Source organism: Hirundo rustica, chromosome 19 (assembly GCF_015227805.2).
Source record: "Hirundo rustica isolate bHirRus1 chromosome 19, bHirRus1.pri.v3, whole genome shotgun sequence".
Taxonomy (NCBI): domain Eukaryota; kingdom Metazoa; phylum Chordata; class Aves; order Passeriformes; family Hirundinidae; genus Hirundo; species Hirundo rustica.
Window position 1 is genome coordinate 1775157 of NC_053468.1, and position 21466 is coordinate 1796622.

Consider the following 21466-nt stretch of genomic DNA (forward strand, 5'->3'; position numbering starts at 1 on the left):
GTAACTTGGAGTTCAAAAACGGGAATTCTAGGGCCTTCCCCCCCCCCCCCCCCCCCCCCCCCCCCATTGAAGTGTACATGTGCCGTCAGCACACACAATTTTTGTTCGCTAGGAATACTTTATAATTAATTAATACGCTTTTAAAGTACGGTTACTACACTTGATACGGGTCTAAAGTGAGCAGCAGGTATTTCAGACGATCACGGGCGAACGACTGCGTAAAAGTAAGGGCTGAGAGTCGATCAATCAAGCCTGGGGGTGAATGAACACCCTATAAAATATTCCCAGAGTCCCAGATAAAACACCCTCTGTATCCCCAGCGGGAGCAGCCCTGGCAGCCTCCCCTCTGGTGTGAGGTTGCTGCTGAACAAAGGCTCCACTATTTCTGCCACCGCTGTGCCAGCCCAGCAAATCCTTTCGCTCTAGCAGAGGTGGCAGCACGTCCCAGGTGGGCACGGGACACCTGTGATGAGCAGAACATCCACAGAGCAAAACTCCTGATTTTTTTAGCCCTGGTGGCAAAAAAAAATAACTTCTCGGTGAATTGGGGCCCCAAAGGGCTCCAGAGATTCCTGAGAATGCTGCTTGAAGTTGCTCTAATTTGAAAATTTGGTGCTCGAGCGCCAAACGCTAAACGATGTGAGAGCAGAATGCAATTAAAGTAACATCAAGTGGTATAAATAGCTCTCCAGGAAAGATTTGTAATCTGATTTCCCTAATAGAATTGCATACAAATTACCCTCATGTGTCTGGATTGAGGGAGACAATAGTGTGGAAGCTGCTTTTTCAGTGGGCTTTGATATACAGAAACCCCCAGATTTATATATTCCAACCCTTTGTGATGCAGCTGAAGCTCTCAAAAAAACAGATGAAAAATACTTTAAATTTAAAGCCCAACCTCTTCACGGAACAGCCTCGACTCAAGGGCATTTTTCTGTTCCCATATTCCAGGAGCTGTGCAGCATTCCCTGCACTTACCTCACTATTCACTCCTGAGGAAATTGTTATCTGCATCCCATAAATGGGGAAAGAACAATCCCATTGTTTGTTTAAGGTGACACAGGATTCCAGGGAACACAATCTAATCTCCAGGATCTCAGGCTGACACCTCAGACGCTGACTGTGCCTTGCTCTGGGCAGTCTTTGATTTATATTTACTGAGATTTCACCTTCTTCAACGCACGTTTGGGGTTTTTGTTTGTTTTTGTGGGGTTTGTTTTTTTGTTTGTTTGTTTGTTTTAGTCCTGTGACCGTTTTTCTTTTAGTTCTGCGAGTGTATTCACATTTCTTTATCCGAATGCCCAATTTGCGTTGATGTGTGTGTAAGAAATGGCCTCATTTTGTGGAATTATCTCTTGATTGTGCCTGAGGGGAAGACAATAACCGCTGACCACGCTGAGGACACTGAGAAAGAGGCACCAGCGGCTTCAGGCTGAATTTTTAGTGATGGTTCAAGTGTGGAAAATCCAAGTGCACCCACCTGAGCTCTCAGCCTCAGAACTGCCCCCAGCTGCAGCTCTCAGCACCCAGAAGGGCTCAGAGGGAGAGGCCCCGGCAGGGAACGCCAAAATCGATCCCAAAGCAGGGAATTCATGCAGGAGCTGCCAAAATCGATCCCAAAGCAGGGAATTCATGCAGGAGCTGCCAAAACTGATCCCAAAGCAGGGAATTCATGCAGGAGCTGCCAAAACTGATCCCAAAGCAGGGAATTCATGCAGGAGCTGAGCCCCAGCCCTCACAGCCACCCTCGGGCAGCTCCCACCCTCACCCTGGGGTGAGGCACAGAGCTAAACAGCATCCCTGTGCTGGAGATGGGAGTCCCCCAGCCCAGGGAGGGGAGGGGAGGTAGCACCAGGCACAGGAGGTTTGGTGTCGCCTGTGAAGTCACAGGAAAACCCAAAAAGGATGAGGGGCTTGGCTTGGCTGCTCCCTGCCCCGTCACAGCCTCAGCTCCTGACGCCAAACCTTGGGAAATGGGATGGTTCCGCTCTGTCCCCCTGGTCCCTGCACTCAGCCCTGTGCTGTCACCACTCCTGGGCCAGAGAAGCTGGGTGACGTGAGCAGAATGGATCCACGGATCCAGGTGCCGCTGCCAGCGAGGCCGTGGGATCAGAGCTCCGTGGGATCAGAGCTCCGTGGGATCAGAGCTCCGTGGGATCAGAGCTCCGTGGGATCAGAGCTCCGTGGGATCAGAGCTCCCCCTGCCCAGCTCCCCACGGCACCGGGAGGCCTGCGAGGAACAAACAGCCAGGAAAGGGAGTGAGACAAAGAAGGAGCCCATTTGTCCAATTTATGTTTCAATTTATGCGGATTAAAGCCTTCCTTTCTGGAGAGGAAGGCACAAACGGGGTGTGTGATCTCCTTCCAGGATTTCTCGGAGCTGTTTGGGAAGCGCGGGGCTCTGCTCTGCTCCTCCCCGCTCCAGCCGCTCCCGGGGGGGAATTTTTGCCTCCCGGGTTTGGAGTGCACCCCTTTGGAGAAGCTGTGCTGTGTGGAGGGAGACGAACACCTGGAATTCCGGGGTGTGCCAAACAAAGCCTCTCCACCCACCCATGAGCTGGGTGTGAAGGAGTCAGAATTCGTCTGACCCCTGCTCCCAGCTGCTCCGTGGAATGCCCCGGTGCTGGGACGGCATTCCCAGCAGGGAGAACCACAGCCAGCCCACGTTTTGCACGTGGAGGATGAAGCTTTAATGTCTCTGCTCCGCCACGAGCTCTGAAATTCCAGATTTCCCCTTCAGTGGAGCGGGAACTCTGAGGAATAAAGTGACGGCACACAGCGAAATGAAGAGCACTCTGTGTTTTCTCGCTCTGCGGGGTGGGATTCCCAATCACCCACTCGCTAATCCTGAAATCCATCTGGTGTAAATCCCTTGGAAGTGCTTCCCTGCCCCACTGCAGGGGCAATCCCAGCTGATCTCTGACCAGCTTTGGACTCAAGCCAGTCTCACCCTCTCAGCCTTTGTGCTGTAACTCTCAAGGCCACAAAGCGAGTGCAGCCTTTACTGGATTTGAGATTCCCACCTGTCCTTCCCCAGCCTGCAGCTGCCAGGAAAAACCAGCCTGGGATTCCGAGATCTGCTTAACTTTGTGTCATCCCCTCTGACCAGGATCCTCTCACCTCTTCAGGTTCAATACCCAAAAGTCTTTATTCAGATGCACCCAGTTCTTGGCATCGCTGCACCTCAGGGCAGGTTTGGTTTTGAAAGGGATCAGAACTCTCCTGAAGTGCAACGCTGCCATCAGGAGCTGATATCCAAGCACCTGTCAGGGGAGTTTCCTTAGGGAAAAAAAAAATAAATAAAAAATCAAAACCCAGAAAAATAAGGAGATCAGATTATGCCAGCCCTGCTTATTTCGATGCCAGGCTTTAGAAGGAAAGGGAATGTCTTTGCCTGGGTGCACCTTCACTTCTGGGCTCAAATAAAGGCTTAATTAACGTGAGTGCAGTGTCACTTGGATAATGACAGGCTGGAAGGTTTAGAAACCAAAAAGAAGGAAAAAAAAATTTAAAAAAAAAAAAAAAAATCAAGAATCCTGATTTTCAAGACCAAAATTTCCAACCCTCAGCTTTTCAGTCCTGAACAGAGGAGTTCAAGGAAATAGAGCAAGGGGGGGAGAAAAAAAAATAAATCCAGCAGTGTTGGTTGAGCTCCCAGTGAGGAGCATCCCAGGGAAGGAGGGAATTGTCTCTCGGATGCCCTTGGAGCTGCAGCCGGCACCGCCCCGCTGCTCTGCGTGCTCAGCACTCACCTGGCCCCGAGAGACCTCGGAAGGGACAAATTCCACCGATCCCCTCACTGTCCTCCCCCCTGCAGGAATTCCTTACCTCATCCCCGTGTGCGGGCTGGAAAAACACTCCCGGCAGATCTCCCTTGCGGGGATGACATTTATGTTTATTTTTATGAATAAAGGAGCTGCTCCGGGTGCGGCTGTCACCGCAGCTCCGGAGCGACCCCTCTGCGAGAGCAGCGGGGCAAGGAGAGAGCTTGGCTCCTTTTTACTGAGTGCAGGCTCTGCTGGATGACTCTGCAGGCTCGGCTCAGCTGGAGCAGCTTCCCTTCACTCTGCCCATCCTGCTTCCCTCACTGTGCCCATCCTGCTCCCCTCACTGTGCCCACCCTGATCCCTCGCTGTGCCCATCCTGCTCCCCTTATTGTGCCCATCCTGATCCCCTCACTGTGCCCATCCTGATCCCCTCACTGTGCCCATCCTGCTCCCCTCACTGTGCCCATCCTGATCCCTCACTGTGCCCATGTGATCCCTCACTGTGCCCATCCTGCTCCCCTCACTGTGCCCATCCTGATCCCCTCACTGTGCCCATCCTGATCCCCTCACTGTGCTCATCCTGATCCCTCACTGTGCCCATCCTGATCCCTCACTGTGCCCATCCTGATCCCCTCACTGTGCCCATCCTGCTCCCCTCACTGTGCCCATCCTGATCCCCTCACTGTGCCCATCCTGATCCCCTCACTGTGCCCATCCTGCTCCCCTCACTGTGCCCATCCTGATCCCTCACTGTGCCCATCCTGATCCCCTCACTGTGCCCATCCTGCTCCCCTCACTGTGCCCATCCTGATCCCCTCACTGTGCCCATCCTGATCCCCTCACTGTGCCCATCCTGCTCCCCTCACTGTGCCCATCCTGATCCCCTCACTGTGCCCATCCTGATCCCCTCACTGTGCCCATCCTGCTCCCCTCACTGTGCCCATCCTGATCCCCTCACTGTGCCCATCCTGATCCCTCACTGTGCCCATCCTGATCCCCTCACTGTGCCCATCCTGATCCCTTCACTGTGCCCATCCTGATCCCTCACTGTGCCCATCCTGATCCCTCACTGTGCCCATGTGATCCCTCACTGTGCCCATCCTGATCCCTCACTGTGCCCATGTGATCCCTCACTGTGCCCATCCTGCTCCCCTCACTGTGCCCATCCTGCTCCCTCACTGTGCCCATCCTGATCCCCTCACTGTGCCCATCCTGCTCCCCTCACTGTGCCCACCCTGATCCCCTCACTGTGCCCATCCTGATCCCTCACTGTGCCCATCCTGATCCCCTCACTGTGCCCATCCTGCTCCCTCACTGTGCCCATCCTGCTCCCCTCACTGTGCCCATCCTGCTCCCCTCACTGTGCCCATCCTGCTCCCCTCACTGTGCCCATCCTGATCCCCTCACTGTGCCCATCCTGCTCCCCTCACTGTGCCCATCCTGATCCCTTCACTGTGCCCATCCTGATCCCTCACTGTGCCCATCCTGCTCCCCTCACTGTGCCCATCCTGATCCCCTCACTGTGCCCATCCTGCTCCCCTTCCACCCAGCCCAGCGCCGAGGTTGTGCCCACAAGGACATTTGGGGAAGAAGACATTTGCTTCGTTTGTTTTCCTCAGCTGGATCAAAACCCACCCCCCGAAATCCCAGAGACGGTGTCTCTGTAACAAAGCTGTGCCGCTTTTCTTTGCTGTGTGAAGTCTGAGTTGGCCCTGATTCGTGTTTAATTCCAGTAATGAAATTTAAAAATCGGTGTCTATATCATACTGCAGTGGCAGAAGCAGAAAGCTGAGAAAAAGGATTATATAAAAAATGTATCATTGCTTAATTACGTACGTAAGGTGTTGTATGTCACCTAATAAACATTTCCTGTTGCTGCACATGGAATTCCCATTTTCCAGTCCCACAAATCAACTCCAATCCTGTTTGGAGAGCTGTGGGGTAAAAGTGAGGGGGAGTTGGGGTTTTATTTGTCTCCCTGGGCTTTTTTTTTTTTTTAAGGAAACATTAACACATGCGTTAGTTGAATGGCATGAGGCTGCCAGGAGAAAAACTCCCAGTAAATAAAAACGTAGCATTTTATTCCTGGGCTGCTCAACCTGCGCAGGTTGCAGAGCCTCAGTTATTCACTACAGGCTCCTTGCCCAGTGCAGAAAGCCTCACTCCTTTTGCCATTCACTTTGGAGAATGAATAAATTTAGGCAAATCAGGAGCAGGGCAAATCTGGAGAAATTACAAAGGGGAGGAGTTCACCTTCCTGCTATGGCTTTCAGGTCTGTCCTGGACTTCTTACTCCAGTATAAAACTGAGAGCAGAAATATGATCACATCCTGAGGAGCCTAATCAATTCTGGTGTCAACACTCAGCCTATTTAAAATAGAGAATGGGATTGCTGTGCCTTGCTCTGCTCTGCCTGCACATTCTCAAGACAGAGGCAGTAGGTAAGTCCTTCCCTGCTCTTTCTAACCCCACGTTAAGGTTACTCTTATTTCTGATTTGTTTCTGACTAGCAGGACGTGCACTGCAGGCTCTCTGATTCTTCTCTGTGGCAATTGAGGGGTGATTTATTTATTTCTCTGCCTTTTATTATTTGTGCTAGAAGAGCAAGGATAGGATTTTCTCATGAATGAATGAGTGCTTTGGGGGTTTCTTTTCACCTTTGGAGATTCCATCTGCCTTCCTCCTCCAAGAAAAATCAATGAGCTTTGGCTTGATCCCTGTATTTTATTATGTACGTGCATTTGAAATACCCAAACTTAATTTCTTTATCTTTAAAACTCCTTTAAACCTGACAGAAATGGCTTGTCTGAAATTTCTACTCCCTTTGCTCTGCTGTGTATGATCCAAGATGAAATTCTGCTGAGGGAGAAAGAACAATGTGTCTCTGCTGCATCAGCCCAGCAGCCCCATCTATTTTTGCTCCCTGGGCACCATAAGTACACTGTGCACTTAGGATGGCTCAATTAAATAGTGATCTATAATTAGTATTGAAAAATGCAGAAGGTATTTTTTCCCCCTGCTTCTGTTCAATCAGCAGCGCTGAATAAATCCCCTTTTCCCGTGCAAATACCAGCACAGAGGCTCGAAATGAAACCCTGCAGCTCTTCCAAGCGCTCAGGGGTCCATTGTTTGCACTAAAATAGAGCAGAGTGCAGTCAGGGGAAAAGGGATCCAGCTCTCTCCGGGGGAAGTGCTGCCCTGAGATCTGCTGCAGGGAGATGGTGCTGAAGCAGATCAAGGTTCAGAGGTGCTCACAGAGCCCTGAAGGGTTTCCCTGCGTTCATTTCCCTGCTCGTAATTAATTCTCCGTCCCTCAGCAGCTTGGCTTCCCCAGATTCTTACCTGAGGGGTCCAATCCCTCCCCTCTCCTGCAGCCCCTGGTGCAGGGCTGTTCTCCTGCACGTGGGGCAGGAAACACAAACACAAACACAAACACAAATACAAACACAAACACAAATACAAACACAAATACAACCACAACACAAACACAAATACAAACACAAACACAAAAAAGCTTTTGCTGCCCCCCGTGTTTGCTTGCTGCTGACTCCTGCCTATCAACACTTTGCTAAATCTGCTGCCCCATCGGGGGTTTATTAGGGAAACGAGAAAAAGATTATCTAGAAAACCGTTGTGACTTGATTAGACTGGGGTCAGTAATTACGGTTTACCTCTTTAACAGAAGGAAGTGACACAATGCAGACGTGATAATTTGTGGGCATTTTTTACCCCCTCTCCCCCCCCAGTTTATTTCCACATTTTTCCTTGAGTGTGGCCCAAATTACACAGTCATTAATACACAAGAAATTTGCTCTCTACGCCTCCTTCTCCAAATTTTCCCCAGGCAGAAGCTCCACAGGATACATTTGATTAGGTTAAAGGCTACGCACTTCAAGAAACCGCACTTTTGAGACTCAGCTGAAATTCCTTCTCGTTGTATTCCTTCTTTTTATCTTTTTTTTAATTAAGAATAAACCTTTCCTTCCTGTCTTGCCCCTTCTCAGGAGCAGCGTGGGTGATCTGCCCTGCTCAGCTCACTGAACCCAGCTCCACCTGGGCACTTCATAGCTCCCCACGCCGAAACAGTCAAATGACTGATTGCTAATCTCTGGAATTGCTGCCAGCCTTGGAGCAGCAGAGCACCTGTGCTTTAAAATGAGTGTGAACAGTCCCCTGAGGGCTTTTAGGGGAGGGTCATTATGCCTGTTGTAGGAGAGGGAAACTGAGGCACGCTGGTGCCATCCCCTGCCCGGGGATCAAACCATCCCCCAGACCTCTGTCCAGGTCTCAGTATATTCCATTTACAGCTGCGCTGATCCACCTCAGGTCTCCTGTCTGGTTCCTTTGAGAGCTCCAACGCTGGTTTGGGGGGAAAGAGAGACAAAGTGTCTGCAAGTTCCAACAGGAATATTCCAAACCTCGTGAGGGTGAGGCTTTGTTACTGTGCCAGTCAGAGAGCAGAGATATCCCTCATCCATCCCTCATCCATCCCTCGTCCATCCCTCGTCCATCCCTCATCCATCCATCCATCCCTCCATCCCTCCATCCATCCCTCCATCCATCCATCCATCCCTCCCTCCATCCATCCCTCCATCCATCCCTCCATCCATCCCTCCCTCCATCCCTCCATCCATCCATCCCTCCATCCATCCCTCCATCCATCCATCCATCCCTCCCTCCATCCATCCATCCATCCCTCCATCCATCCCTCCATCCATCCATCCCTCCATCCATCCCTCCATCCATCCCTCCATCCATCCCTCCATCCATCCATCCATCCCTCCATCCCTCCCTCCAGCAGCTCTGGGGTGGGGTCACAGCAAAGTCACTGATAATTAATTTTCTTCAGGGGGAATGGAATGAACCCCAGCACGTTTTAACCTTTTGCTTTGTCACAGAGCAGGACTCAGGCATGAGGAGACAAATCTCCCAGAGTCCATGCTCTGGTGCTCCAGAAGATCGATGCCTGATAGGACATTCCTCTGATTTAGATGAGATCAGATCCCTCTAATTTTCTATATCTCTGCTCACGTGCTTTTACCCTTCACAAACATTAAATTTACATAACCATGCGGACATTGACGTCAGCATCAATTCTCACTCTGGGCTTTCCTCAGGGTCAGTCAGGTACAAAATATCCCTGAGAGCTCCAGCAGCAGCTTAAAAAAAAAGAGAAGAGCTGTGACTTCTTCCCTTTGCAGTCCCACACAGGTTCATGGTTGGGCTCCAAATCCGTTTTAGGGCTGGCAAAGTTGGGATGCTGGAGCACTTGGACACCCTCTGGGGTGAAAAGTTGCATTTTCAGCTGATTGAAAGAGGCCAATAAATGCAATGGAAGACCTGGAACACAGAGAAAAGGCAGTGAGCTGTAGGAATTGTGGAATTACCCACGTGATGAGGGGTTTAAGGCACCTCTGGTGTCTCCATCAGGTCTGAGTCCAAGCTGCCCCTTCCCCAGGCACGAGGATGAATCCTGCTGTGTTCCATCCACGATTTCCCCGAGCCACGGATCCTCCTGGCTCTCCCAGGGTGATGCTGGAAGCAGAAAATCCCCTGACACTTTCAGAAAACCAGCACCAACCTTGAGATCCTGAGTGTGTCCCCGTGCAGACTCTTTTCCCTGCTTGTGGCCTTGCAGGAGATGCTTCGCTGTGTTCCAGGATATATCCAGTGGCCTGTCATTAGATTTTTTAGTCATATTTTTAGCCACAGGATCAGCCATCAAAAGCTCGGTGTAAAAGGCTGCAGAAGGCCAGCAAAGCTACCAAGTGATTGGTTTGAATTAAATTTTAGGGATACTTTAAAATCAATCACTCTGAATTGCATTTTCATTAAAGCGAGCAAGGCGAAACTCCTCGCAGAAGGAAGTCACCTTAGCCCTGGATAATCGTTTTATTTGTTACAGCTTCTCATTTGATCCAGGACATTTCTGAGGGCACATTATCTACAGCAGAGTATCAAAGGTCACGGCTCCAAACCTTCCCCTCGCTCTCTGACACAAAGGAAGTGGTTTGCAGGTGTTAATCCCGAATCCCTGAGTCCCCCGGGATTTTCCCTGCGGTTTGTCAGCGTGCAAATTCTGCCTTGCGAGGCTTCAGCGCCGCAACAAAGCTGATTTTCAGGGCTGTCATCGTGTCCAGCCATAAACCTGCACAAAGATGTGCATCCCCAGGAAAAAAAATCAAATTCCAGGTGAAAAGCGGAGAGCGGTGAGCGGCCACAAACACTCGCAGAGACACAGAAATCTCAGGGTGAACTTTTGGAACTGCCTCTGTCTGTCCAAGGAGCCGACTGGGGCTTCCTGAGGATGTGCAATGCTTCAGAATATTCTAAATATTCTCATGTCTATATGCTCAGTAATGCCATTAATTAGAAAGACAGGCTTAGATAACAATTGCTTTGTCTTTTTGTGCTAAAAATAGAAAGTTTCGCAAAGCCGGCTAAAAATAGGGTGAGCCCAACACAAGCCAAGCCTAAAAATAAATCACATGCAAGCCCAGCTTTTGCCATTTGCGTGGAAAAGGATGCAGAGGTGAGAGCAGATTTGGGGGGTGGATTTGAGACCCGAGGATGAGGGAGCAGGGAAATCTGGGAATGGCCAGGCAGGACCTGGCTGGGAGGGTGACAAGAGGCTTCAGGGACAAACAAAGGGCTTCAGGTGAAAGAGAAAAGGGATTGGAATTAAAAATCAACACAGAACATCCCTGCTGCACCGGGAAAAAAAAGATCATTTACACTCGATATCGTTAATGAAAACGCTAAATATAAAATGATAATATAGAAGCAGAATATAAAATGGATAAACAGCAGGCTCTCTATCAGCAGCCCCTGTTCCAGTGAGTTTTTAAAGTGCACACGGGAGGTTCAATGGAATTTTCTGCCAGCCCGTCCCCCAGCACTCCGAGCTGCTCCAGGCAGGGCACGAGCGGGGCCGAGCAGATTCGGGGGGTTTTTATGGAATTTGGACAATCTGAGCGTGACCCAAAGAGCTGAAGGGTCTTTTCTGAGATCACACAATGGTCCCTTGGCAGGGCTGCTCCAGCCTGGCCGCAGCCAGCAGCACCTCCTGGGTAACTGGACAGGAGAGGCAGTTCTCAACCGCAGGAATATTTTATTTTATTTTATTTTATTCCACTTTATTTCATTTTATTTTATTCTGCCTTGAGCTCCCAAGCGAGGCTCGACAGCGAAAACAATTGAAAGCGTTTACAATGAAATGAAAACAATACGTAATTGTACCGGATTTTTTGGCTACCCCCCGTGCCAAAAGCAGCTTTGGGCAGGAAAGCAGTTGTAAATTCCAGGAGGAAGAGGCAGAGATGAGTGGGACTGCTCACGTGCCAAGAGAAACTCCCTGAATTTATCTGTGCCTGGCCAGCCCTACCCTAAATTCAACCAAATAAAGTCACTGTGGCACCTGTGGGATGGTACAGAACCACTCAAATCAAAGATAAATCCATAATAAAATATGAGAGAGAGAGATAATCGATAATACAGTGGGTGCAGGTGTGCATATCTACACCTACATCTTTATCTATATTTAATCTATATCTATATTATCTATATCTATATTTATATATAGATATTTATATCGTTATAGATCATAGAAATTATTTCAGCACCTCAACCACAAAACCAAACAAAAAATCCTCCCTGAAACACTGAAAACCTCATTTTTCTGCCCTGCTTTTCCAGCAATAAAATAAGCTAGAGGAAAGAGAAGGTGGGAGCTGAGGTGTGATGGAAAGGGCAGCGCAGGGGGGGATCTGAGGGGACCCCAAACCCTGTAAAAAACAGGGTTCAGAGGGAGACTTTGGAGTTCAGGAGATGGGACAGAAGATGGATGGAGCCAAGGACAGGAATTCCAGATGGAGAGGGAGCTGATTGAACGCTGTAAACACCAGGGAGGGAAAGGAATTGTTTCGGAGGTTCGGTGATATTCCTAGGAGTGACGGGATGCAGATAAGGAAGTGGAAAATGTAAGCTATTAAAGAGGAAACATTTCCTGACAGCCTGGGCTAATGGACTGTGGAAAAGTCTTCGAAGGGAAGTGGCAGGAGCCGCTCAGACAATTCAGAGCGGCCTGGACAACGTGGCAGAATCCTGCCTAGAGCCGGGAGAAGTGCCTGGACGTGACAAGGATCTTCCCTTCTTGCGTCGGAAATAAAACCCCAAAGCTCGGGGAAGAAAAGAGCCATTGTCATACAAGGTTCCTATAGGGAAGGAGGCTGTCACATCCAGCTCAGATAAAATCCAAATGCAAATCTTCCTCCTCTGGGACTCCGTGGTTCCTCCTGAGCAGCACCCGCACAAAGGATCCTGTTCTCCAATGTTCCATTGCTGCCAGTCAAAACCAAAAAACCCCAAACAAACAAAAAAAAAACCCCAAACAAACAAAAAACAACACCCCCCTGGAAAAAAAAAAAAAAAAAAGGAAAAAGAAAAACCACCACCCTAATTCACATAAACAGGAATCCACTGTTTGCTCAGGCATTCTGTAATGTTTAATTAGCTCGCTCTTTAAGGTTTGACAGCTTCAAGGGCATTTTTGTTACCAAATGCTGAATTTATGCGCTGTTCTATTTCACTGATACCATCCAACCACAAGGGTGATAAGGACTGGGTAGAAAACTCAATCCTTACCTCGTTCAGAGGCATCAGGAATTTGGTGGAAAGATGCAAAAATCAGATCCTAATTATTGAACCCTCCTGAGTGCTGGGTGTGAGGCAGGTGCAGCCACTGATGGCTGGATTTTCAAAAGGAAATTTTATTTCATTCAGCTTTTTCTCCCCATCATTTTGCTGCCCAGGCTGGAAGATCTGTGCTGAGACACGATTAAACCCAACAAGTTTATTTGAGACAACTGTTCAGGTGGTAAAAACTCAGTGGTGTCTTGGTTTGAGAAGGGTGGGACGTGGATTTGCTCCACAACCCATTTCATTTCCATTCCCCCTCTGGCACACAGACACTGGCTCAGGACCACCACCAGCACAATCTGGGGATCACTCCCTTCCCCCTGTGGCTCTGTTTGATTTTTGGGAGCTCTTTAAAAGCTCCACAGCCTTGGCCCTGCTGCCCCGAGTCCCAGTTGTGGCTCAGATGCCTGGAAAATCGGATTTGCATTGCAGAATCTGCTCCCATGTCCCACTCCAGTGAACCCCAGTGAAAGCTCCTGGAGCTCTCCGCTGCCACCTCCCCGCTCTGCTTTCCACCCCAAAGGCTTCGGGAGCAAATCCCTCCCGCTGATTCCTGCTGGGCACCAGGGGTTTTTCACTCCTGGAGGTTCGTTCGTGTGCGAATTACCGAGGAATTCCCAATCCCACCCCGCTGGGCTTGTTAAAAGTTCGCCCTGACCCCAGAGCAGACGCCAAAAACACACCTGGAGTCTCTCATCCGTGCAAAAAGCACGCGTGGAGCTCACCTGGGCAGGGCGGGGAGCAGCTCAGCTGGAATTCTGCAGGCATTTATCAATAAAATATCGATGCCGGCACTCGGCGACATCCTGTGCTTGGAACTTCTGCTGTTTCCCAGTGGGGATGAGGAAAAGCTCGGTGCCACCCTCCTGGAATTTAAAAAAAAAGCAACCATCAGTGGTGGGGAGTGAAGTTTGTGTGTGCGTTTAGAAGGATACAAAAGGATAAAACCTCTTCAGACCCAGGTTTTGGATAACAACAGAGAAATCCCTGCGGTTCTTACCACACAAAAAAAGCAAAGTTTGTTTGTTGATCTTTCCGGTCTTGCTAAACTGCAAAATGAGGCAACGTTGTCTGTAGTTTTCAGCAGAAATTTCTTTTTTGTGAAGGAAAAACCAAAAGTGTCGTTTTTTCAATGTTATATTAATTGCCACCAGGTCTCCCTCTGTGTCACAGCGGCTCAGGCTCTATAACAATTCCCTATTTATAACTTCTAAATCCTTAATGGATGGATGTATTGTTATGCCACTGATATCAAGATAAAGGTGATAAAAACCTTCCAGCAGGTGTGTTATAAATCACAAATTAAGGTAATTACCAGTCAAGTGACAGGGCTCCTTCATAATTATCCTTAAAATTGATTACCCATTTATTAAAATGTCTATAATTTACTAATCACAAGCAAACAGAAGGTGTGGTATTAATCATCATTACAAGAGGGTTTGAATTGTTATGGATGGAAGTTAAATGGCCACAGAGAACTGTCCCTGTCAAAGTCAATTTAAAGTTTAAAGTAAATAAAGAGCCACTGAAGCAACTTGGGATGAACAACAGCCCCTGCTTTCCTGACTAGATAAATGCATAAAGTTAAATCAGCTCTTTTCCTCTGAATTTTGTATTTCTTTTGACAATGAAATAGTGAAACTCAGATGTTCTGCTGAAGAATTCAGTCCCGGTTGAGTTAGACCAAAGATCCTGCAGGAAGTGAGATCCTTCTCACTTCTCAGAATTCCTCAGTAACCTTCAAAGGAGTTCCTGGAACAAGCTGAGATAAATCCCCTTGCATAAGTGAATTTACAAGTCTGTGAAAGGCTGGCAAGTGCAGAGCTGATAAAAGGAAATTTACTTTAACACTGCATATATTCAAAGGTGGGATTTTTGCCTCAAGAAGCTGAGGAAGCCAAGGTTTGAAAATCAAATTCAAGACTGCAACCCATCCAGAATTCTGATGATCCAGAGTCCTAAAGGCTCCTGCCAGCACTGGTTTTGGGGGGATATTAACGGCTGTAAAGTGATTTATGAGAGATCAGGAGAGATCTAGAGAGATCTAGAGAGGGCAGAGCTGCCAATCCATTTCCCTGCTGCTTTTTGGGGGGCATAATTTGTACAGATTTTCATTCACCTGTTCTATTTATTGCTTTTTAGTGGGCCACTGGTGCTATCGGTCGCAGAAGTGTGAGCAGCCACAGTGTGAAGGTACTGGCCAAGCAATTCATTTTTCCAAACACATTGGTGATTCTCCTGCTTTGCAAAGGGGCTGCTGAGAGAAATAATGCAAAAAATTCACAGAAGTCAGCCTTTAATGCATCGTGGTCACATTATTTGTGACCGTGTCAGTGCTGATCAGGGTATTTTGAAGTCCCCCGGTGTTTGCGGTGACTGCTCATTTTGTGTCGACCAAGGAGAATGTAGAAATGTACAAAGAAATGCAAAAATGTAAATATGCAAATGTAAAAATCACCCCAGAAGTTGGGGTGATGCCTCTTGAATGCCCTGATTTGCTTGGGAGGTTTGGCTTTCTCAAGGATTTGCTTTCTACAGGGAAAAAAAAAAAAAATTTAAATAAAAAACCCACATTTTTCTTAATCCCTGGACAGATCCTCCTCAGTGGCACCAGGTCAGCGCGGCGTGCAGCGGGAACAGACAGTCCCCTGTCAACATTGTCACCCGAAATGTGGTCCAGGACAGGAGCCTGCAGCCCCTGACTTTTGAAGGGTACGATGTGAAGGACTCTGCCAAGTGGGCCCTGGAAAACAACGGCCACACAGGCAAGTGCTGCCCAAATGTGGGAACCCTGGGCACTGGGAATTCCAGGATTGCTGTGCCCACAGGCACTGACCCCCAGGAGAACACTGCATTGACCTGAGGCCGTGGAACAGCTCCCAAAGTTGAGTGCCAGCGCTGGGATTGTGGGTGTGTGGTTTGGATAGAAGTGTGCGATATCACAGGGTGCAAATCTCAGAGTTTAAGGTTTTAGTGTATGGTAATATATATTGAGAGCAAGGTGGAGGTTTTAGGGCATGGGCTAAGTTCTTCTTTTTCACCTTTTTCTTCATGAGTCTGGGTGGGATTTTGTAATTGGGTAGAAAAATCGGCATTGAAGACCATGGGTGGTTGGTTATTGGTTTAAAAGTGAAGATAATTTAGGTGTCATTTCATGATTGGACAGTTTGTTCTTAAAAGACCTTGTAGAGAGAGAGATGGAGCCATTTCTCACTTTGTTAGCCAAGCTCACAGCTTGTGAGACTGTAACATAGATAAGAATGAATAAGCATCTGAGTCCGAACACAAAATCCGTCTCTCAAGCATTTAATCCCGGCTCTGACGGGAAAAGAAAATAAAAAAGCTGCACCCAACCTGCTCCTGTGGGATGGGTTTGGGCTTCCCCCGGCTCCTTCCCCATCCCTGGAGCCCAGCAGGGAGGCACAGATGAGATCCCACCCCTCTGGTCCAGAAGTGAAACTCCCACAACTTTTTTGGGGTCAGAATTTTCCTGGCAAGTTTTGGAGTTGTGGATGTTGTGGTCACTGAACATCTCAGCAGGAATTTCTGTGCAGAAACAGAAGCTCTGAACCAAAACCCCCAACCCAAACAGAGCCCAGGACTGGGGGCAGGACAACAATTTGGGGAGAATTTTACCACTTTCTGCTGAAACCCCTTCGTTCCCGGGCTCTTCCTTTCCAGCTCTCGCCTCTGCACAAAGAATCCTGCTGCAGAAAAGCCTCGTGTGGGAAAGTCATCCCCAGTGCTGTGTGTTATTAGCTCCTTAAATAATGAGCTATATTCTTCTCAGATTCAGACCTGTTTTCTCTGCACACAGAAGTTATCTGATGTTGATCAGCTACTTAGTGAATCAGTAAACCGTGAATCAATTAACAGTAATTCAGAACTGTTCCACTTCCTCCATCTTCCTTCACAATGCTGAGGATGCTGCTCCAAAAAAAAAGATGTTCAATTACTTCTACTTTAAAAATATACCTGTGGTCTAATTTTTTATTTTTTAATTTTTTTTTAAAGTTACGTGTAGATGTTCTTAAAATCCTGGATGGGTTGTTTTAACTGCCAAATCCTCAAAGCAGAAAGTAGCAAGTGGCAAATATTTCCTGATTTAAAAGGGAAAGGTGGGAAGGCAGCTGGGGAGATTTCAGCAGCCAGAAATTCCGATTTAAAACATTGCTGTCGCGGCAGACCACAAAAAAAAAAAAAAAGGATTGATCTGACTTTTCAGTTCTATATGGATTAATGACTTTCCCATTACAGGGTGATACTCCAGGATGTCCAATTACAGCCCCTTTTACACCGAAATTAATATTTATAAGGATTGCTCCCGAGCTCTCATCTTCCCCAGCCATGCATAAGGATTAGGGGTTTAATCTGGGGCTTTTAAAACCTCTCCCTTCTGAGGGCAGCCAATTCCTGCGCTAAATGAGGAGGTGATTGCTCCAATGACAGCTGCAGTTAGAGGCTGCAGGTGAGATTAGACCCTCGTTATGCTCCGCGATGGGCACACAGCAAAGGTCGCTGTCTCAAAGGTCTTAAGCAAAATAAACAAAGCCCACAAAGACATCTGACTCATCCATTTACAGATTAAAAAGCAAAGGAACTAAATGACTCATGCACTCTCCGAGTTCATTTGGAATTCGGAACAGAAATGAAATCTCTGGGGCTGCGATCCAGAATTTTCCTCCGGGGCTGCAACCCGGAATTTTCCTATGCAAAGAAAAGAGCTGTGCTTAACGTGGGGGTCGTAAAAAGCAAAATTTTGAAATGGATCTCAAATATGTATGATTTAGGCTTAAATTGCAGCACTACTCTAAATTAAAGCAAAATATCTTTAAACCCTGCCCAAAGGAAATGCTACAGTGCAGACAACAGGAGATTAAAATGATGGTTAAAACCCAAATAAACTGGGATCAAATTTACTTTGATGGAGGAGGGTTTTTTAGAAAAAAAATGAAGGAATGTAGAGTCTTCTGAGAGGTATAAGAAGCTCTGAAGGTTACAATTAATCTCAAATTAAGCTTAGCTATGGCTTTGTAAGAGTTCCGTTTCTGCAGAGCAGAATTTCTGGAACACTTGGCCTGAAAAGCCAAGTGAGAACTCGAAGATAAATTTGAATCTCAGGAACATCTCTGCTCTCACACGCTGTTAACGTAGGATCTGCTCCTCTCCTTTAAAACAATTTATGTGGTTTTTTCCTCCAGTTAAAGTGGCGCTAAGCGCATCCCCTAAAGTGGGAGGAGGAGGCCTGAGGAGAAAGTACAAGGCAGTAGAATTCCATTTGCACTGGGGAGTCCCAGGCGAGCCACAGAACATCCCTGGCTCAGAGCACAGCATAGATGGAGAGAAATACCCCATGGAGGTAGGTGGGACTGCGTGTGGAGCGTGGATTTCACTCCAGAACTCTGGAACTCTGAGATCCTGCTCACGAAAGCTCTTGGCTGTTTCCCCGTGGGAGGTCTGAGGGTGGAAATCGCTCTTGGCTGTTGTGTTCCAGCTTCACATCGTCCACATAAGAGAAGATGCTTCAGATGTGACAGAAGCCAAGAGAACTCCAGATGGTTTGGCTGTTTTGGCCTTCTTTGTCAAGGTAGGCAGTGAAATTTCCAACTGCCCCTCTCCCATCTCAGCCGGCAGTTTGGCTGAGGGATTGTTTGTGTCAATATTTAAGTTTGTGTCAGTATTACAGTAGCCCAAGATTTTAGCCTCCCTGTCTTCCGCAGGCATTCTGCCAGCACTGAGTTCCTCTACCCTTTTCTGCATCCTGCTTGCTGTTATTTTTTCTTGTGGCCCTTTTCTGCTTTATCCACCACTGATTAAAAGCAACCGCTTGTAGAGAAATACACGGTGTGGAATGAAAACATTTCCCTTTCAGGCTGACGAAGAAAATAAAAACTATGCAACTCTATTGAGTAAATTAGAGAATATTAAATACAAAGGTAAGACACCCGTGCCAGGGATTTCTCAAGCCGTGTGTGGGGCGAGGATAAACGTGGGCAAAACCTGCAGCCACAAGCACTCCAAGGGATTTCCCCCCGTGGTTTTTCCAGGGCAATCAGTGCAGGTGGATGCTTTGCCACTGAGTTCCCTTCTCCCACCTGAGGAAGACCTGGGCAGGTACTATCGCTACGAGGGGTCCCTCACCAGCCCTGACTGCTACGAGGGCGTCACCTGGACGGTGTTTGAGAAGCCAGTGGAGCTCAGCCTGCCCCAGGTGAGTGGCACAGGGACAGCCTGGAGGTTGTGGCTGCGTCCCCTGGGCTGCCTGCCCGCAGGGTGACACCTCAGCTGCCTTGTTCCTCATGCACACTCACTTGGCAGCAGTCTAAACCTGCCCCCCCCCGGTGCCAGCTGATTGACCCCGTTAAATCATCCCTCAGAAAATGGCAGGAAAGGGGCAGGAAGGGGAAATGACGGCGTGAGGAGAAAGCCAAGAAACCCCCCCAAGCTCAGCGCTTCGTCAGCGGCACTTCCAGTGCTGCCACCTCCTCCCTCCCCAATTCCACGGCTTCTCTCCCTTTGCCAGGACAGCAGAACACATAATTCCAAACCTTGGGCCCATCAGCATCAGAGTTAAGTGACCACATTTTTGACCTGCGGGAAGAGGAGATGGAGTTACGAGTGCTTGGAAAACACAAGTTGTGCAGAGATGGCCCAGAGCCAGCGCCTGCATTTCAGCTCCTCACTCCCAGTGTGCTCCCAGTGCCCCCAGCACAGCCCAGGGCCACAGAGAGCAGCCAGGGATCCGAGCCAGGACAGAATTCCTGCAGCTCCCGCCTCGTGGCACCGTGACGTGGCGGCCGCGCGCGGCGCCGCGTGCGTCAGGAGCTCGGGGGAACCGGTCCTTGGGCTGCACAAAGCGTTTGGCTCCCCCCCAGAGGAAGTGCCCGTGATTTCCAAGGCTGCAGGGAGCCATCCCTCGGTGACCTCTCCGGTGGCCTCTGCCACGGCGTTTCCTGCCAGGTTTAACGCGCCCGTCCAACCCTCGGGCTCCAAACCGGAGCCAGGCGGCACAGCTCTGCAACACCACGACTCCCAGAGTGCCCTGGCACAAAGATTTACCAGCCTGTTGTGTTTTGCAGCTTTCCCAGTTCGCAGTACTGCACTTTGATGGGAAGAACTCCACTCCCATGACGGAGAATTTCCGGCCAGCTCAGCCCCTGAACGGGCGCAAGGTGCTGTGGTCGGGTGCCGGCGTCGCCCTGCCCACGGCAAAGCTGCTGCTGCTGCCCCTGGCTCTGACCTGCACCCTCAGCTCTCTGTCCCACTGAGCCTCCCCCACCTCACCCAACATCCCGGGCTTTTATTTGTTGTTATTTTTTGCTGTTCTTTGTCTCAGCCTCTCCATGGATTGTGTCCCAATACAGAATAGCCTTGTCCTCCTCCAGACACCGACCAAGGACTTCTGTGCCGCTCTGGTGAAACCCAAACCACCAGAACTCAAAGGAACTGGGAGATAAAGCAGTGAAAATTCAATTTTAAAAGCCAGTACACTTAGAGAAAGCGTTAGTCTGGGTTATCCTGTAGTTTGAACCCAGCACTGGAAGGAGCTGCACAGAGAACCTTGGAAAGGAATCTGTCCTTAAGTGCCTGTGAAGGGGTTGGTTTGGAGCACGTTCAACGCTGCAGCAAGTCTGGCAGTGAAATGTGGAGCAATTCCTACAATCCCACACTGTCCTACCTGAAGGTACAACACAGAGCAGAGATAAAATGCTCACACACAACCGAGCAGCACCTGGCTCACCCCCTCCAGGGAAGGGCACCCACCCAACACACAAATCCCCCTCCTTCCTCCCGAATATCGCAGTTCATTTCAGATAAGGACACGGGATTCCTTCCCTGCGGGGGGCTCTCAGGTTCCTCTGTTATTTATTCATCCTTCTCCGGGATGCCATGGCCAATGCGATGTGCTGGGCAAGCAGCAGGGAGGCTGATCCTCACGGACCAGAGGCACATCTGTGGAAATTCCCTCTCTTTGGAGGGCTCCTTTTGAAGCAGGAGACTCTGATGATCCTTTGTAGTTGTTATTTGCCTAATAAAATAGGACAGCTCAAGGAATGGCTCTTTCTTATATATAAATATATATATATATTTCTTTTATATACATAGTTTTTCTATAGTAACCTACCTGCAATATTCACATACGGTCAGGATTCATGGTTTTTCCCAAGAAGTTTGTAGTTTGAACCAGTTCCTTCAGATCTTACCCAATTACTTATAGAAAATATGTTGGGAAATGGGCTTTCCTTATATTATTCCAGTTCACTCTCTCTGAAGAGGGATATAACATTTCCCTTTGGCTATGTAACATGTTACAGCTTCTTTTAGGATTTTAGATTTTGGCCGCACCAAAATAGGATTTCATATTAGCAGATTTGTATTTATTTTCCTTTAAGGGCAGTGTTTGCAGAGATGACTTTATATATTTTCAGGAAAATCCTGACAGTGAGAGCAACCACACCTCACCAAAAGGGGGGAAATTATTTTCATATTAATCAATCAGTAAAGCTTTAAAAGAAACCAAAAAAACCCAGAGGGGAAAGCAAATGAACCTATTTAAGTTTAAATGAAAGATTAATACTTTAACTGTATTTTTATGTGACTGAAAAATCTTTGAAAGAACAAACAGAAATGAAATATTAAAGGTGAACAACTGACCTATATTTGAATTGTTCTGAGTTTTTATTTCTTTTGTCCTTGCTGGAGGGGAATCCACAAACTCCCAGAAGAGGAATGTGACCTTTTTTCCCCCCGTTGTTTTGTTCACAATATTTAGGGTTGGGTTTAGGGCCGGGTTTGCATTTTTGGGGCAGGGGTTTGCAGTGGCTTGGGATGTTTCTACTGTCAGCAGAGTTCTGGGGCTGTATTTGACCCCCTCAGGGTGTTCCCTGCACTCAGCAGATTCCTGCAGTCTGGCACCGTGCCCAGGTGAGCAGAGCTGTGCCCAACCCCAGCCAGCTCCTGGACAGGGAGCTCCTGTTCTAAAAAGCAGTGATGGGAACATC

The 21466-nt window shown here is 48.4% G+C and overlaps 1 protein-coding gene across 2 annotated transcripts; it reads left to right on the forward strand.

Annotated features, from left to right (window-relative positions):
- The first annotated feature begins 5968 nt into the window (after positions 1-5968).
- CA4 (carbonic anhydrase 4) lies at positions 5969-21106 on the forward strand. 2 transcript variants are annotated; one of them, XM_040082638.2, is made up of 8 exons: positions 5969-6208; positions 14607-14657; positions 15059-15229; positions 17666-17823; positions 17959-18051; positions 18337-18400; positions 18512-18675; positions 19544-21106. In XM_040082638.2, the coding sequence occupies exons 1-8, from the start codon at positions 6151-6153 to the stop codon at positions 19730-19732; spliced, it is 948 nt and encodes a 315-aa protein (XP_039938572.1). In that variant the 5' UTR covers positions 5969-6150; the 3' UTR covers positions 19733-21106. The 2 variants fall into 2 exon arrangements, with proteins under 2 accessions (XP_039938572.1, XP_039938573.1); XM_040082639.1 differs by lacking the exon at positions 19544-21106 and adding an exon at positions 18988-19535.
- The last annotated feature ends 360 nt before the right edge of the window (positions 21107-21466 follow it).

Excerpts from the sequence above, each read along its gene's own strand:
- CA4 (XM_040082638.2), top strand. The coding sequence starts at position 6,151 with ATGGGATTGCTGTGCCTTGCTCTGCTCTGCCTGCACATTCTCAAGACA. Across the intron at positions 14,658-15,058 it reads TGAGCAGCCACAGTGTGAAG|ATCCTCCTCAGTGGCACCAG; the intron begins GTACTGGCCAAG and ends ATCCCTGGACAG. Across the intron at positions 15,230-17,665 it reads GGAAAACAACGGCCACACAG|TTAAAGTGGCGCTAAGCGCA; the intron begins GCAAGTGCTGCC and ends TTTTTCCTCCAG.